Genomic DNA, 17,568 nt, shown 5'->3' with positions numbered 1-17,568 from the left:
TCAATCCCACCAACAGTAGGGAAGTGTTCCTCTTTCTCCACATCTTCGCCAGCATCTGCTGTCACCTGAGTTTTTGATCTTAGTCATTCTGACTGGTGTGAGGTGGAATCTCAGGGTTGTTTTGATTTGCATTTCCCTGATGACTAAGGATGTTGAACATTTCTTTAGGAACTTCTCAGCCATTTGATATTCCTCAGCTGAGAATTTTTTGTTTAGCTCTGTACCCCAATTTTTAATAGGGTTATTTGGCTCTCTAGTGTCTAACTTTTTGAGTTCTTTGTATATTTTGGATATAAGCCCTCTATCAGATGTAAGATTGGTAAAGATCTTTTCCCAATCTGTTGGTTGCTGTTTTGTCTTAATGACAGTGTCCTTTGCCTTACAGAAGCTTTGAGGTTTTATAAGGTCCCATTTGTCGATTCTTAATCTTAGAGGATAAGCCATTGGTATTCTGTTCAGGAAATTTTCTCCAGTGCCCATGGTTTGAGATCCTTCCCCACCTTTTCTTCTATTAGTTTGAGTGTATCTGGTTTGATGTGGAGGTCCTTGATCCACTTGGACTTAAGCTTTGTACATGGTGATAAGCATGGATCGATCTGCATTCTTCTACATGTTGACCTGCAGTTGAACCAGCAGCATTTGCTGAAAATGCTATCTTTTTTCCATTTGATGGTTTTAGCTCCTTTGTCAAAAATCAAGTGACCATAGGTGTGTGGGTTCATTTCTGGGTCTTCAATTCTATTCCACTGATCTACCTGTCTGTCTCTGCACCAATACCATGCAGTTTTTATCACTATTGCTCTGTAATACTGCTTGAGTCCTTTTATTTTTGAGGATAGTTTTAGCTATCCTGGGTTTTTGTTATTCCAAATGAATTTGCAAATTGTTTTTTCCATCTCTATAAAGAATTGAGTTGGAATTTTGATGGGAACTGCATTGACTCTGTAGATTGCTTTTGGCAAAATGGCCATTTTTACTGTGTTAATCCTGCCTGCTCGAGTTCTCCATGTTCAAGGATGTAAATGGGTGATGTCTTCAGCAGTATGGTCTCACTTCCATGTTGTGTAGGGAAATTGCCCACATAATGGCTTTTTAATCTTGTGCCCTGCAGGTGTCCAGGCATTTTGGGTTTTTATTTGTTTGTTTATGTGGGTTTATTTATTTATTTGTTTTTGGCTTGTTGTTTTGTTTTGTGTGAGACCTAGTCTCTCTCGAGGTATAGCCTTTTACTGTCCTGGGACTCACTCTCAATACCAGGCTGACCTTGAATTAGAGATCCACCTGCCCATGTCTTCAAAGTGCAGTAACTGAAGGTGTGTGCCACCATGCCCCACAGTCTAGGCTGTCCAATAAGATCAGAATACTTTGCTGAGATAAGGAAATCCTGCTCTCTTTTAAGTGCTAAAGGAATTATTTGACCTAATGCTAGAAGGGGAAATAGAAAGAAAAATGAGCCTGTTAGTCATGGTGCTTTCAGTTACCTGTGTGACTGATACAGAACCAGATGCCTTGAAATCGATGACTTTTCCAGCTCTATGGTCCTGATCATGAAGCTAGTGGTTTGCGAGCTTGCCTAAGCCCTGGAATCACGTGGGTTTTGTTTTGCTTTGAGTGTTTTGTTTAATGTGTTTTGAAACTGGTCTCTTACTGTGGAGCCGCATTTAGAGATCTCAGTCGGGGGCTGGGTTGCTTTTACCCTGGGTTTGTGACTGCCTTTTGATCAAATCCAGAAGTAGACCTGGGAGAGTCTTGGTTTACGTACAATTCACAGTCCAGATTCAAAATTGACTATTCTTTTCCTTTCTGGATTGTTGGTGGTGGTGGTGGTGGCAGCGGCAGCAGTGGTGGTTGGTTTGGTTTGGTGTTTGTTTTTTGTGTAGCCCTAGCTGTCCTGGAACTCTCTGTACACTAAGCTGTCCTCAAACTCAGAAGATCCACTTGCCTCTGACTCTCAGGTGCTGGGGTTAAAGGTATTTCTTTCATTTTTCTCATACTGGAAAGCAGTCATGAAGGATGTTTTTGAAGTGAATTCCTTCTTCCCGTTAGCTTTGCTCTGTGCATATATGTACTAGATCACTGCTTGTATGCAGCTGAGTTCCAGAAGGCACTTGAACAGTGTGCCTTTCCAGCTCTGTGTGTAATACAGAGACTCTGTGCTTCACTTAACACTTAACACATCCTCTACGAGTAATAAACACTGAGTATTTTATTTTATTTTATTTTATTTTATTTTATTTTATTTTGGAGAGAAAATCAGTATTTACAACCAGTAGCTTTAACTGTTTATGTTTACTTAATAGAATCCTACCTAAATATATAAGAAGTTCTGAAATGACTATAAATATCCAATGAAGAGACAGAACATGTTCTATTAATAGGAGTTTGCAAGTAAAAGATTGAAAATAAAGTACCATTGTTCAACTACCAACGAGTTTTAATATCTGGTTTTGGTAACAACACAGAGAAGAATTGTTTCTATCCAATTCTTTTGCTGGCAGTAGAAATTTAAGTGGTAATTTTGGAGATCACTAGGTATATACTGAAAGTGAACATAATCTTTAGTGTCATGTTCCAATTCACAGTTTTTGCTCTTCGTGGTATTTATGTGTAGTTTCCTTTTGTACTCAAGGTCTTGGGGATGGGATCCAGATCATCAGGTTTTGTGAGGCAAGCACTTTTACCTGTGGGCTTATCTTGCTGGCTCATACCCCCATTTTTAAATGTCAGGCTGTATGTATGTATATAAACATGTATATTCATGCTGGACAAGAAGCCATACAACTTTAATCCCAGCACTTGGGAGGCAGAGACAGGCAATCTCTGTGAGTTTGAGGCCAGCCTGGTTTTCTTGAGTTCTAGGCCAACTGAGGGTACACAGTGAGATTCTGTCTCAAATAAACAAAATAACAAAACTAACGAAACAAAGGATAATCACTGAACTGTTAGCTTTGATAAAGGAGAAACTGAAGATACTCCAGGGATCTGTGCATAAGAGGAAGAGCAGACAAATTATTACATGTTTTAAGAAGAGAAAACTATGGCATTAACATAGACATAGGGCAGGTCTTGATGTGTGACGACAGCAGCCCTCCTTTGTTGTAATACACAGTGGGAAAAGGTGCGGCAGAACTTATTTCGTTTACACAGACCTGTGTGCATTTGCTGTGATACATGGAAATGTTTTGATATTTAGTCTTTTTTCTCCTTTTTAACAAACAGCTTTTAGAGATTAACTGGACAGGACTGACTAATCTTCTGGACATCCCTGGACTAAAGTAAGTGTTGGTCTGCTTGTGATTGCTACCATGTTCTTTCCCAGCCATTGCTGCCTTTTGTCACCTTTATTCTTGAGAGAGAGAGAGAGAGAGAGAGAGAGAGAGAGAGAGAGAGAGAGAGAGTAGGTAAACATGGAACCTGAATATGAAGTTCCTAACCACAGAAGTAGAAGCTCTTGTCTATTCTGTAACCATTTAGTGAGTAAAAACCATGGAAATTGTCCTTTAACAAGCACTTGAGTCACCAACCACACATTGTCCTGTGAGAGAGTAATCTGAGTCACTGTCGTATGTCTGACATGGTAGACTGACACAGAATGCAATCTGTCTGTTACTACTTAGCAGGAAATTACAGTTTTCAAACCTTTTTCATGTTTGCATTATTCTGTTTGGAGGCTGAAATGCATGGCTTATTAATTATAAGCTACATTTGCTTCTAGTGGGTGTTTTGTAATCTATGGATTTTTACCCTTAAGTAACTTACAAATGCATTTCCAAATCTTCGATTTCAGACTACTTCCTATTTCTCTATGCTTGTTTATGCCTCTGAAATGACTGCTGAAACAAGATTTTGTTTCATGACCAGTAAAAAACAGCAGCTTTAATAATCTGAGACATAGTCACAAATAAAATGTATTAATGATTTACCAGGTTAAGAGATAAATTCTATTATCTTTAAAAGATCTGTGGACAGAAAAGTATAACTTTAAAAGGTTTGTTGATGAGTTCTGAGTTGATCAGACTCTTGATTACAAACAAATGACTTATTTAAATTGACACAGGTAATTTTGTTTTATTTGCAGTGCTGGGGATTAAACTCAGGATTTTGTATTTGTTATGTTACCTCTGTGCTACCCACTCAGATTCCCAAATGATACTTTTCCATTTTTAAATAATACTTTTACTATTCAGTGTAGAAATAGCACTTTTAAATTCAGTGCTGTCACGCAGTCAGAACATGGGAATTGCACACCTGCTCTGAGCCAACCACCGTTCTTATCACTTGGGCATAGATGAGAATGACATTGTCGAAGGTTCTCCAAGAGAGCTTAACCTGCACTGGCCTTTGCAGCTCATAGAGCATTCTTTGAGGGGTGTCAGGCTCAGGCAGATGGTGATGCTAAGTGAAATGGGCTGTTGAGGTAGTCTCACAGGTGAGTCCTTGCGCTTGTCTTCAAATGGATTCTTGCTGTGTACAGCAGCTGTTCTGCAAACGGCACAGTGTTTCCTGCTAGTTTTACAGAAACTCCAGGGTCACCCTATGTATCTACCTATCTTGGATAGGTTCCTGTGACTTTTCAAGTCAGGTTTTAGTTTTATTTACTACAGAGAAACCAAGAAATGTTCAATTACTTGAACCCCTTCCCTTCCAGTGAATGATCCCACACAAAGGGAGAGCTTACACTGGAAGCGGCAATGCTTGCTAGATTTTGTTAGCCGGAGGTAAGCCACAGGTGTCTGTAAAGGTTAATATATGAAGCTTCTTTTACTTGTCGTTATTTAGCATCATAGGTGGACTGAAGTTAGCAGGCTAATTGATCATCTTGTCTGTTATTGTAAATGACATAGTATGAGTTCTGTATGCAGCAGTGTGGCTTAGAAGATGTGTCCTGTTGCCTCACAAGACTTCAGTCAATCCAAAACCATCTTATTTACCAAGGATTTCTACCCAGTCACTGTGGACACACTCATGGGAATACGCACATTTATTTATTTATTTACCAAGGATTTCTACCCAGTCACTGTGGACACACTCATGAGAATACGCACATCTCATTTGCGTGCAGAACTAGTTTCATCTCACTCAGTGATTTATAATGTAAGCCCAGTCTTTTTTCTTTTTATTATTGATTAAATTATTTATTTACTTTGCACCCTGTTTGAAGTTTCTCATCCCTCCTCTCCTCCTAGTCTCTCCCTTTTACCTCGCCTCCCCCTACCACCCCTGTTTCCCTTCTCCTCAGAAAAGAGAAGGCCTCCCATGGTTGTCAACCAGCCTTTGCATATCCAGTTGCAGTAAGGTAGACGAAGCTTCTCTTGAGGCTAGACAAGTCAGCCCTGTTGGGGGCTGGCAGTGTAGTCAGAGACAGTCCCTGCTCCAACTTTAGGAGTCCCACATGAAGACCCAACTGTTCCATGTGTGCAGAGAGCCTATGTTTGTCCCATGAGTGCTTTCTGCTTGGCTGTTCACTATGAGCCTGAGTGAGTTGATTCTGTAGGTTTTCTTGTGGTGTTCTTGACCCCACAAGAACTTTAAGCCTTCCTCCTGCCTCTTCCACAGGATTCCACAGCTCCAATGAATGTTTGACTGTGGGTCTCTACGTGAGTTGCTGGATGAAGAATCTTCTCTGATGACATATGTGCTAGGCCCCTGTCTGCATGTACAACAGAATATCATTAATTGGGTCAGGGCTGGGCTCCCTCTCATGGTTAGTCATTGGTTGGCTCGTTCCTCAAATTCTGCTTCATCTTTTACCCGTGCACATCTTGTAGCCATACAAATTACAGTTTTAAGGTTTTGTAGCTGGGTTGATGTCCCAGCCCTCCATTGGAAGTCTTGTCAGGTTACAGGAGATACAGGTTCAGGCCCAAATCCCCATTGGTAGGAGTCCTAGCTAGGGTCACCCTTGTAGATTCCTGGGAATTTCCTTTGTCCTACGTTCCTAGTTCCTCCCAGAGATTCCCCTCTCCCATCTTGTTGTCTCTCCCAGTACTCTCTCCCTCTGTCCTTCCCTCACCTTATCTCTCCTATTCCCGTCTCCATCCCTCCCCCATCCAGTCCCCTCCTTCAATCCACACATCCCGTGTCTAATCTCTGTTTCCCCTTCCAGTGAGATTCCAGCATTCCCTTGGGCCACAGCTCCTTTGAGTCTGTGGTTTGTAGCATGGTTATCCTGTGCTTTGTTACTAATGCTCACTTACAAGTTAGTACATTACCATCTTTGCCTTTCTGGGTCTACCTTACCTCACTCAGGGGGATGTTTTCTAGTTCTATCCATTTGCTGTAAGCAGATTTTTACAGTAATATCTTCCAATTATTAATGTGTAAATCTTATGTGTGCATTACAAAGTATATATTATACTATATTACATATAGAACTATATCATTAAAATACATACATAAAGGGCCTGGGAATAGTTGAGTTAATGAAGTGCTTGCTATGCCTAAGGACCTTAGTTTGATTTCTGTCACTTATATAAAAAGCCAGGTGTAGTCACAAGTACTTACTTTCCTAGCACAGGGTTTGATGCAGGTGAGTCACTGAAGCTTGCTAGCCAGGTAGCTTAGCTACAACTTAAAATTTAGGTCCCAGTGAATGCCTTACCTTAGAAAACAAGATGGAAGACCTCTGTTCCCCACATGCAGGCACATACGCAAATGTGCATGCACACATACACACACACACACACACACACACACACACAATGTTTAAATATATTATACATTCAGAGATAAATATGTACCCAGTGTATATGATGTAAGCTATCATATAATAGGGATATAGGAATATTCCTTTAGAATAAGGATATATTTAGACATACTATATAATTTATATAACTATACATTTATATAAAATGTAGTAGTCTATAGGATAATAAATTTTATGTAATAAAATGTAAAATTGAGACGGCTGATCTTGAGACCATGATTTCCTGTTAAGCCAGACGGATACAGTAGTACATACCTGTCAGGAACCCCGTGCACGGGAGGAGGTAGGAAGAGCCGAAGTTCCGTGCTATTCTGGTCCACACAGCAAGTGTAGGCTCTCCCGCACTATGTGAAACCCTATCAAGCATACACTAAACCTTATTTAAAAATATTCAAAAAAGGGCTAGAGAGATGGCTCAGTGGTTAAGAGCACTGACTGCTGCTCTTCCAGAGGTCCTGAGTTCAATTCCCAGCAACCACATGGTGGCTCATAACTATCTGTAATGGGATCAGATGCTCTCTTCTGGTGTATCTGAAGACAGCTTACAATGTACTCATATACATGAAATAAATAAATTAAAAAATATTCACAAAAGATAAACATTTAGTAATTGAGTCTAATCTTTCCAGGCTTTGTAAGATAGTATATATGTTGTATTCATGGGTTACAAAATGAATCTGAGTCATTACAAAATAGGAATAGTCTGAATCAGTTCACTGTGCAAGACATTTTTGTTGTCATGATATAAAATCCCTTTTAGATTTCAGTGAAAGAGCTTATACTATATAGAGAATATGAAAGAGGATAAGGTTCTGGGTCAGGAGAGGCAGAGGATGGTGGTATATGCAGGAACATTATTGAAAAGCAGACTTGGGAACCAATGTCTGCAAGAAAAGTTGTGGATGCTTGGATGCTGGGGAGGGGTCTGAGAGTGGCATCTACATCTGATAATTGTGCAGAGTGCTGTGAAGCTGCTGGATTATTGGACTCAGGGACAGCTGGGACTGCCAGTTTCTAGGCATAGTACTGCCAGCTAAAGGCAAGTACTATGTTATCCCAGCAGTGAGGATATTCTTCAGAATGCTTCAGTTAGGAAGGGATCTTCTGTTTCAGCAGGTATTTCAGTATAAACAAAAGCAGTTCCTTTAAGGAGAAATGCTGAAGGCAAGAAAGTGTTAGTTTAAGGCTGCGTAGGATCCTGTACCTCCTTACAGAGGAGCAGGTGTGCAGTACCTGCCAGCTCATACCTTTCACAACTCTTCAGAAGTATTAACAGGATGGCCCACCGATAGGAAGAATGGTGCTGTGTGAGATTGAGTCCTTTTCTTTTATTGAACCAAAAGAGTTATGAAGAAAGGCCCATACCTATTGTCACACATGGATCAGTTTTGCATAAGTGATTATGATGGCTGACAGGACATATTTACATGTGTAATCACATACATATGCTAGTAACTTAACACCAGAAGATTCTGGCAGTAATCATGGTCCTTTTTAGTAAAAGCTCTTTAGAATAAGGAAACTTGCATGGATATGTCTCCAAAAATATTCTCATGCACACACTGTTTAATTCTCATATATCCCTTGAAAAAAAGGCAAAAGTAGATATAAAATGCTTTCCTATAGTTTTTTATTCATATCACTAAGTTTACTTTACAGTGATATAATAGTAGATCAAAATTATTAACATACATAGAATTATGTCTACAGGATGAAGAAAAAACAATAATTTATTTTACTTCTTGGAAGCAGTATATAATACTAAGCATGAAATGATTTTGTATATATATATATCCCCATCCCCATTGGTATAATATATAAATTATTTATCTGATTGTTTGTTCTTTATCTCCCAACTAATAGCGGCTTATCTGATACTATCATTTTGGACATAATATCAAACTATCTAGTACTTCCCAATCGAATCACCGTTCCTCTTGTCAGTGAAGTTCAGATAGCACAGTTGCGGTTTCCCATACCAAAGGTAAGCGTGCATTTCTATCCACTAGTGTCTAAAACTATACTAGGACCTGTTTAAGCACAGAGTGTTACCTTTAGACTTACCTTGTCGTTCTGAACAGCCCTCTTGCCACTTGTGTGATACATTGCTAGCTGCCCTGCACTCCCCAGAGATGCTCTAGGAAGTCTCTGACCCTAAAGCTGTCCAGAGACCTCAGGAGTTCTTATGCTTCAGGATGTTTCTTCAGGGTACCAGTAGGGCTCATTCTACAAATGTAGTCACAAGTCAAAAGGATAGCAATAAACAACAGTCATCTCAGGAGGTGTATGCTCTATTTCTCTTCTGTGGTGGTATAATTATTGTCAACAACAAGTGAGATAATTCTGACATGATGATGAGTGTAAATTTCTTCTCAGTCATTGGCATGGACTATCTCTGGAATTACTTTATACATGCACACACACACATACACACACAGAGTTTGTCAGTGACGTTAGTCTTGCTGTGAAGAGATATGGCCACAACAACTCCTATAAAGGAAAAGGAGACCATTTGATTAGGACTGGCTTACAGATTCAGAAGTTTAGTCCATTTTCAGCATGGGAAGGATGGTGGCATGCAGGCATGTAAAGAGAATAACACTGGCCTGGCTTGAGCATCTGAACCCCCAGTGGCCATTTCTTCCAGCAAGGTCACACCTCTTAATCCTCTCAAATAGTGCCACTCCCTAAACATTTAAATATGTGAACCTATTGGGGCCATTCTCCACAGTGACAGAAGAGGCCCTTGCATAACAGCTGCGCTAAAAAAAAGGGAAAAACAAATTTTAAATGTGGAGGTACTACTGGGCATGTGACTGTATATATTTCAGTTCCTATAAAATGTGGAGCATGGAACTAGGTCATATGTCTGTGGAGTCACCTTGAGTAAACAGAACAGCTGCAGACAAAGGGGAAGTGTTGCTCTGGTTATTAGAGGGCAGGTCTAAGTATCAGCCATTGTTATGGACCCACAGATGTCAAGGAAACAGTACTACACTGGCCTGTCTACAAGGGTACATACTGTTCTCTTTGCCTTTACTAAAGCAGGAGAAGGTAGCTGGTGCCGTTTGATGGCTGTGTAGTTTTCAGTTTTATTTCCTGAAGTAGAAATAATATTACTTTGATGCTTTTTACTTTTTTCATTTAAATTTCAACAATACCCAAATGGACAGACATGTGTTAGCATGCATACATATAGATGCATGCTCTGCACACACACACACACACACACACACACACACACACACACACACACACACACACACACACATCCTTCTTTCTCTTTTTCGTCTCACTTTGCTGCTGAGGCTCAAGCCCAAGACTCATGTTCTCAGCCTGCTCCTTACCTTTTTTTTTTTTTAAAGAAAGCACCCTCCATTTAATTTGATGATAAAATTATATTGTAGGTATTCAGAAGATGTGATAACACTACATATAAAAAAAGAAACTTTCTTTAAAATATAAAATTTTATTTTGTGCATTAAGTACAATAAACACTGGAGCTGACATAGATCTTAACAGTCTTTGTTCTCTGAGCTTAAAGCTGTAGACATACACCACTATAGGCAAGAGTCTTTTAGTGCTTTCTAAAGTGTGTTCGTCTGTAGAGAAGCTTGTCTTGTCCTCAGAAGCCAAGAATATTAGCCTGTAGTTTTTTTTTTAAACATTTGGAGGAATAATATCACCAAACTTTATTTGTCATAAAAGAAATGAGTAAATAGTTTTCTCTTACAAATAAAACGACTTTGGGGAAGAACTGTTTATTTTTGATGAGCACTACTTACCTCAAAGTTTCAGTTTCTTCCTTTATAAAGTAGTCTTGATAACAGTATTACATAGAATTGGTCTAAAAGTTGAATGTCATGGTTGCTGAGTAAGAAATGCTTAGTAGCCAGTCTGATATACCCCAGCCTGTTAGTTATTTCCTACTCAGTCTCAGAAGGTAATAATTTTTGGTGAGTCTTGTGGCCATGTGTTATCAGCTTCCTGGGGATAAGCATGCTTCCCCATTGGTCCCTCTGCAAGCAGTGTTCCCTCTACCAAGAAGACTTGAAACTCTCACTGCATTTCTGCTGAGGAGTCCTTGCTGCCAATCAACAGTCTTACCATCTAGTGGGATGACATACTGTCCTCGTTTTCTAAGTACATGTAACAGCTGAGCAGTCATAGTCTCTACTGAGGTATATATATATAAAATGTCTTCCACAGCAAATGGTCAGTTGTTTGTTCCTCCCTTCAGGGTGTCCTAAGGATTCATTTTATTGAAGCTCAAGATCTTCAGGGAAAAGACACCTACCTTAAAGGCCTTGTCAAGGGAAAATCAGACCCCTATGGAATCATCCGGGTGGGCAACCAAATCTTCCAGAGCAAGGTCGTCAAAGAGAATCTTAGTCCAAAATGGAATGAAGTATATGAGGTAAGCAGTGGGATCAAGGCATGGTAACTGAGAGAGGGCACAAGCAATCTTATTCCAGACCTGCCACACCGAAGTGTGGCTGACTTGGATTACTTTTGAAGGTTTCTTAATTTCTCAATTTTGAGAAATTTTGTACTTTCTCTCCTTCCTCAAAACAGTCTTGTAATGTGAATACATGATAGTTTTAAGCGGTAGTTGCGTAAGGCTACCACAATGATTCATAGCAATATATTTTTAATATAAATAGGTTTTTGTGATTACAAAATATTGTATGTGGTTAAAACACACAAACATAGAACTGTACTGTTTTATACATTTTCATTTAATATATCAAGACAGCTTTATATCTCAGTGGATAGATAACTGATATTATTTTTGTTACATTTTGTTTTCATTTTATTGTTTTATTTTGGTTTTGTTTTTTGACATTTTATTTCCTTCCCTTGAAATGGTGTGTGTGTGTGTGTGTGTGTGTGTGTGTGTGTGTATTTATTTATTTATTTATTTATATCTTTGGCTGGCCTGTAACTTCTGATTCTTCTGCTTCTGTAAGCCTCCCAAGCACTTACAGGTGTTCATCGCCACACCCAGCTAGGATCTACTTGTCTTTATGGTCATTCCATTGAATTTCTTGACCGGGACAGGCCTGGGCAACTGAGTGTAGTACTATAGGTAGTGCTCCTTAAGTATGCTGCCATATGCATACATTACTAGATCCAAAACTAGAGGTTTTCAGAGGACAGAATTGTTGTTGAGAACAGTGCTGTAGCCTGCCCTTTCCTGCCAACCTCAGGTCTCTGTCACCTGGCAGTTCTGTACTCTTGGTGGCTCAGTGGTTTTCAAGATTAGCATCTAAATGGCGCCAGTTCAGAGTTTAGGACTGTTTCCTGCATCTTCACCTTAGATCTTTGGTATAGGTGACTTCACACTGCCACCTAGTTTCAGGGGTTTGTGCTTGGCCCGCTGACACAGACTTCAGATAACCAGAAACAGGGAGGCCTTGCTCTGTGGGCAAATATTTTAGAATGGCCTAGTCATCAAGAAATGTGTGTGTTCTGACAGGAAGAAGTACACTTTTAAAACTGCTTACCACAAGAGAAAGTGCACGGTAGTATCTGTTATAATCATCATACTTAGTATCTGATGGGGTAGTAAAGCTGCCTAACTGCTAACCGTTCATTTTCAGGCTTTAGTCTATGAACACCCTGGACAAGAATTGGAGATTGAGCTCTTTGATGAAGATCCAGACAAGGATGACTTCTTAGGAAGGTGAAGAAAGAGCTTGGGAACACCCTTCTAATCACTCTCATTGGTGCAAGCTTTAAGATTCATTTATTTACATATATACATTTTAAATGACCTTTACATAGGACATCTATTTTACTACATATTTTTAAAATTTTTTTACTTCTAAAAACACTCTGTTGTCCAGCACAATGGCTCGCACTAAGGTCCATTCCACCACCACCACCACCCAGTTAGACTGAGCAAGCTGGAGAGCTGGTGAATGCAGCCCCCCGTAAAGGGAAGTCTGAAACTACTTCCTTCCAGGTTGTAAATGTGGGCTTAGCTTTAAGCATCTCAGTTTGCTAGGGTGCAGTCACGCAGCATGCACCCATACTGGGATGGTAAATAAGAGTTGTTTACTCCAGTTGGAGAGCTAATATAACTGGGAAAATGGACTTTAAAAAACATTCCTGACTAACAGATGGCTCAGTGGTTAAGAGTCCTTGCTGCTCTTCCTCAGTACCCAACCCCCGAGTCAGATGGCTCACAGCTGCCTGAAACTGCAGCTCCTCTAGCCTCTGTGGGCCTCTGCACACACCTGGTTTTACACACATATGCACACATAGTAAGGTAGCAAAAATAAATATTAAAAAGTATGTTTCCAGGACTGAGAAGATAGCTCAGCTGGAATGCTTCTCATGATTCATACCAGAAGCAAATTGTAGTTATAAAAATAGTTTCAGGCATCATACTGTAATCTCCATTACTGTGAACTCTTTACACATCTCTGCCCTAATGCCGCCAGTGCATCATAGTGTGTCCACAATAAAGTCTGTTATTCTGTGCTTTTTACATCTTGTGAGAAATGGTTCAGTGGTTAAGAATACTTGCTACTCTTCCCAAGTTCAGTTCTTAGCACCCATGTCAGATGGTTCATGGCTGTCTGTTTTATTAGTTCTTCAACTGGAATAAACAAATTGGTATTTACTGTCCCAGTATGTGGATACATCTCAGGCCTCCACATATGTGGTAAAATAAATGTCATATAGCAATGAGAATAATTTTATGATTGGGGGTCACCATAAAACATGATGAAGAACTGTATTAAATGGTCACAGCATTAGGAAGTCTGAGAACCACTGGCGTAGCGGTTAGAATGCTTTCATTGAAAGTACAAGAAACCATGCCCCCCCCCCCGCCCCAACCACCAAAAAAGGCTGGAAAGGTGGCTCAGTGGTTAAGAGCACTGATTGTTCTTCCAGAGGTCCTGAGTTCAATTCGTGGCAACTACATGGTGGCTCACAACCATCTGTAATGGGATCCGATGCCTCCCTCTGGTGTGTCTGAAAACAGCTTCAGTGTACTCATAGATAAAATAAATCTTAAAAAAAGAATTGGGGCATACTGACACATACTTGTAATCCCTGGGGATTACATGGGGAAAGCAAAGACATATCCCTGGGGCTAATGAGGGCCAGCCTAAAGTACTTGGTAAGTTCTATTCTAGGTCAGCGAGATATCGTGTGTATGTTTGCATGTGCACACATAATGTCTATGCAATTAACATTATGTAATTGAGTTTCTTGTGGAGGGGATAGTGAAGAATTAGGTTACATTACCAAGGATTATGCCTCGTCAAGTATAGTCTTGTATGTTATTCTCTGACTTCAGAATCTCTAAGACCCATGTATTGTGCTGTGATCTCAGAATCTGTGATTGCATACATAGGTTAGGTAGGAGCAAGAACATGGTGCAATCAAATAGTATGTAAGCCTGTAGATGAGAGTCTGGTAAAGCAACTAGGAGCACGCTGTCATTGACTAGGGCTAGGACTGGACTGATTGACCCTGGAACCTAGATTGTAAGGGAGAAAGGAGATGCATTCAAAAGTTCAAGTAGACTAATCCCTTCATCATCATTTCTGGCTCCAGTGTGGTAGTGCTATGATTGAATTAAGCAGGATTGTTTAGTGGTAACAGAACCTTCTCTTAAATCTCTTAAACCTGCTAAAGAGCTTGCTGTAGTGTGGACTTATAATTCATTGTGCAAATAACTGTCCACAGTGATGATGATAGAACTAAAGGATAGCATGTCAAGACCCATCAGCTAGCCAAGCATGGTGGTGCACACCTTTATACTAGTACTTGGGAAGCAAAGGCAGGCAGGTCACTTGAGTTAAAATCCAGCCTCGTCTACATAGTGAGACCCTGTCTAAGAAACAGAAAATCATCTGCAGCTGGGGAGATCAGTGCCTGAAGAACTTGCCACGTAAGCTTGAGAATCTAAAGTTCAGACCCAGAACCCACATAAATGCCAGAAGAGCATTGCAGCTCCATATAATTCTAGAAATTGGAAGACAGAGACCAAAGATGGCCAGAACAAGCCTACTATTTAAACCAGCCGTATCAGGCTCTGGGTTCAGGTGGAAGACTATTGTAATGGATGAGTGTTTGAGGACTCCTGATGTATGTTTGTCTTAGGCTTCCACATGTGTGAACATCGTCAGTTCCTGACATTAGTCTTAGGCCTCCACATATATGCACACATGAGCCCTGACAGTGTTAGCCTAGTGTATGTGTTCAATACTTTGACACAAAAATTTAACCCTGTTATTTCTTACTCTTGATTTTCTTGGGCATAAGTTATAGGAAGCATTGAGGAAAGTTTCCTGGTAAATTGTATTGGGCTTTTTTCTTTTCTTTTCTTTTCTTTTTTTTTTCATTTCTAGAGTACTTTTTCATAGACAATGCTCAACTTCTTCAGTTGGAAGAAGTGCATTTCTATGTTCTAAAATTTTTGTTGTTTTATTCTTATAGTCTTATGATTGATCTTATTGAAGTTGAGAAGGAGCGCCTTTTAGATGAAGTAAGTTTCCCTTGACTTTGGTCCACTTAATAAACACTGTAAGTACTTCCTGTACAGAATCATTGACCTACTGCTTTTACCTACCTACCTAGTGTGAGAAGTTTAGCTATTACCCAAGGAACAATATTCAAATGTAAGGGTATAGCTCAGTAGTAGTGTACTTGTTTAGCATGTGCAAAGCCCTGCACAGAAAGTGTGGGTGAGCACACACTGTAAACCTGACTTTTATTGTGGACAGACTATGATACCTTGGAGGAATTAGGGCAAAGGTGGTAAAAAAATTTACAGTTGGAAATTTTTGCCGTAGTTGGAGTGAATAGCAGAGATGCACAGAGCTGTCAGAAGGTAAAAGATTCCTGCAAATGCACTAATAATTTGCAGCAAAAGGTTATTACTTCAAGCAGGGAGAGTGATCCATAATGCATTAAAAAAAAGAAAATACATAAAGGAAACCTGCACAATAGCTTCTGAAAAATAAAAGATGGGCAAGACTTGGGCAAGTGTAGCCTAATCAGCTAAGCCAGTGCTACCCCTCTGTTCGCAGCAGCACCCTTCCCCCCACCTCGGAGTGCTTCCGTCCATTTCTCAGTATTTCTTGTACATCTGTTAGGTGCCAGTCACTGAGCACAATAGTGAACAGGAGAGGCAGAATCCTGCCCGTGGCACTCCTTTTTAGCATTGAGTGTTTGATGGTTGTTGTTTAAACTGAAACAACTATGCACTGTTTTATCAATTGATGTATAGCAATGAAGTATAGTAGTAGAAAAAAAACAAGTGTCTGAACTTGATTCTGCTATTTAGTCTTTGGGATGAATGCTATACTCTGTTGACCTCTAAATCCTGTGTGAGTCCATATACATGGACATAAGCCTTGTTAGTGCTGGACAGTACTGTAGCTCTTGAACCTATATGTAGCGACAGTTCTCCTTACATCCTAAGGGGAGAGGGGTCTTTGAGATGGTGTCTGACCAACCCTGCACATTGGAGCATGAGATATAAAATGGCAAGTGCGCTCCTTCAGGGCCAGTTAAGAAATGTTGGTGCCTGGGGTTGGGGATTTAGCTCAGTGGTAGAGCGCGGCAAGCGCAAGGCCCTGGGTTCGGTCCTTAGCTCCGGGGGGGAAAAAAAAGACAACAAGAAATGTTGGTGCCACAAGGTCAGTGAGCAACTTGCAACATTTTTAGACTTGGTTTAATCAGAATTCCAGAAACACTTTTGCTGAACTTAAACACTTTGTCTACAGTGGTTCACTCTGGACGAGGTCCCCAAAGGAAAGCTACATTTGAAGTTGGAGTGGCTTACACTGATGCCTGATGCCGCAAACCTTGACAAGGTGCTGTGCAGCGTCTTCTCTTTGTGACCACCTACCCCTGATTGTTAGGACCATTCCCTTTGATTGTGTTGGTACTTATTTTTAAAAAATTGCATTTGTAATTTTAATTATTTACCATAAGTCACTACAATGGTAAACAGGAGTAAAAGTATAGATAATACAATTTATAGGTCATTATCTGTTCTGAGACCTTTAAATTTTATGCTTGTGGTAGCACAGGAACTTGAAGGGCTGTATGTCATCTTAGTGCTTGATTTTAATTGGTTTGTATGAATAATAGTCTTGTCATTTGGCAGACATCAGTCCAATTCTTGTTCTGCTGTATATATTAGATTGTTTGTGACTTTTATCTTCTTGAGCACAGTCTAGTGAAGATAGTTGCACTCTTGTAGACACACATTCACTCTTGAGCACAGCGGTGTGCACTCTTGAAGACACATGCTCACTGAGACTTTTCTCGCACCTCGTAGGTGCTGGCAGACATCAGAGCTGACAAGGATCAAGCCAATGATGGCCTTTCATCTGCACTGCTGATCTTGTATTTGGATTCTGCAAGGAACCTTCCGGTAGGTAATACAGAACTAACTCCTGTGAGCCTGTTTCTTACTTGGACACTACTACTTTGTCCAGCTACAATATATTACCTAGTCTTGTGTGGCAGCTACAGAGAGAGGGGCGTAAGGTAGATTTGCTTTGCACATGTGCATTTTTATCTAATTGTTATAGCCTAGTCGTCCTGTTAAGATGAGGAGTAAGTGAAGCAGCTCTGAACACAAGCCCTAAGTGTGTCTTAGGTATAGCAAGTGGAGAGTGAGCTGCTGAGCGGTGACTCTCCTCAGGGTCAAAGTGAACACTATTAATGCCACCAGGTAGGTGTGCTGACCTTCAGGTACCTGGAATACTTCTGACTGAACAAAGACACAGACAGTGTCAAATAATAATGTTTAACTTAAAAGCCTGTTTGTTTGTTTATATCAGATTGTTTTGGTTTTAGGAGGGAAAAGCTATAAAATAAAAAGT

The 17,568-nt window shown here is 40.1% G+C and overlaps 1 protein-coding gene across 4 annotated transcripts in view; it reads left to right on the top strand.

Annotated features, from left to right (window-relative positions):
* Positions 1 to 17,568, top strand: part of Esyt2 (extended synaptotagmin 2) — a 94,171-nt gene that overhangs the window by 54,178 nt on the left and 22,425 nt on the right. For all 4 annotated transcript variants that reach the window (XM_032908358.1, XM_032908360.1, XM_032908359.1 and 1 more), the window contains exons 7-13: positions 3,220 to 3,275; positions 8,570 to 8,690; positions 10,947 to 11,123; positions 12,310 to 12,392; positions 15,167 to 15,215; positions 16,459 to 16,548; positions 17,019 to 17,114. In XM_032908358.1, coding sequence (XP_032764249.1) covers positions 3,220 to 3,275; positions 8,570 to 8,690; positions 10,947 to 11,123; positions 12,310 to 12,392; positions 15,167 to 15,215; positions 16,459 to 16,548; positions 17,019 to 17,114 — 672 coding nt within the window. The remainder of the gene's footprint in view (positions 1 to 3,219; positions 3,276 to 8,569; positions 8,691 to 10,946; positions 11,124 to 12,309; positions 12,393 to 15,166; positions 15,216 to 16,458; positions 16,549 to 17,018; positions 17,115 to 17,568) is intronic.

Source organism: Rattus rattus, chromosome 7 (assembly GCF_011064425.1).
Source record: "Rattus rattus isolate New Zealand chromosome 7, Rrattus_CSIRO_v1, whole genome shotgun sequence".
Taxonomy (NCBI): Eukaryota; Metazoa; Chordata; class Mammalia; order Rodentia; family Muridae; genus Rattus; species Rattus rattus.
This window is presented reverse-complemented; position numbering and strand designations above follow the sequence as displayed.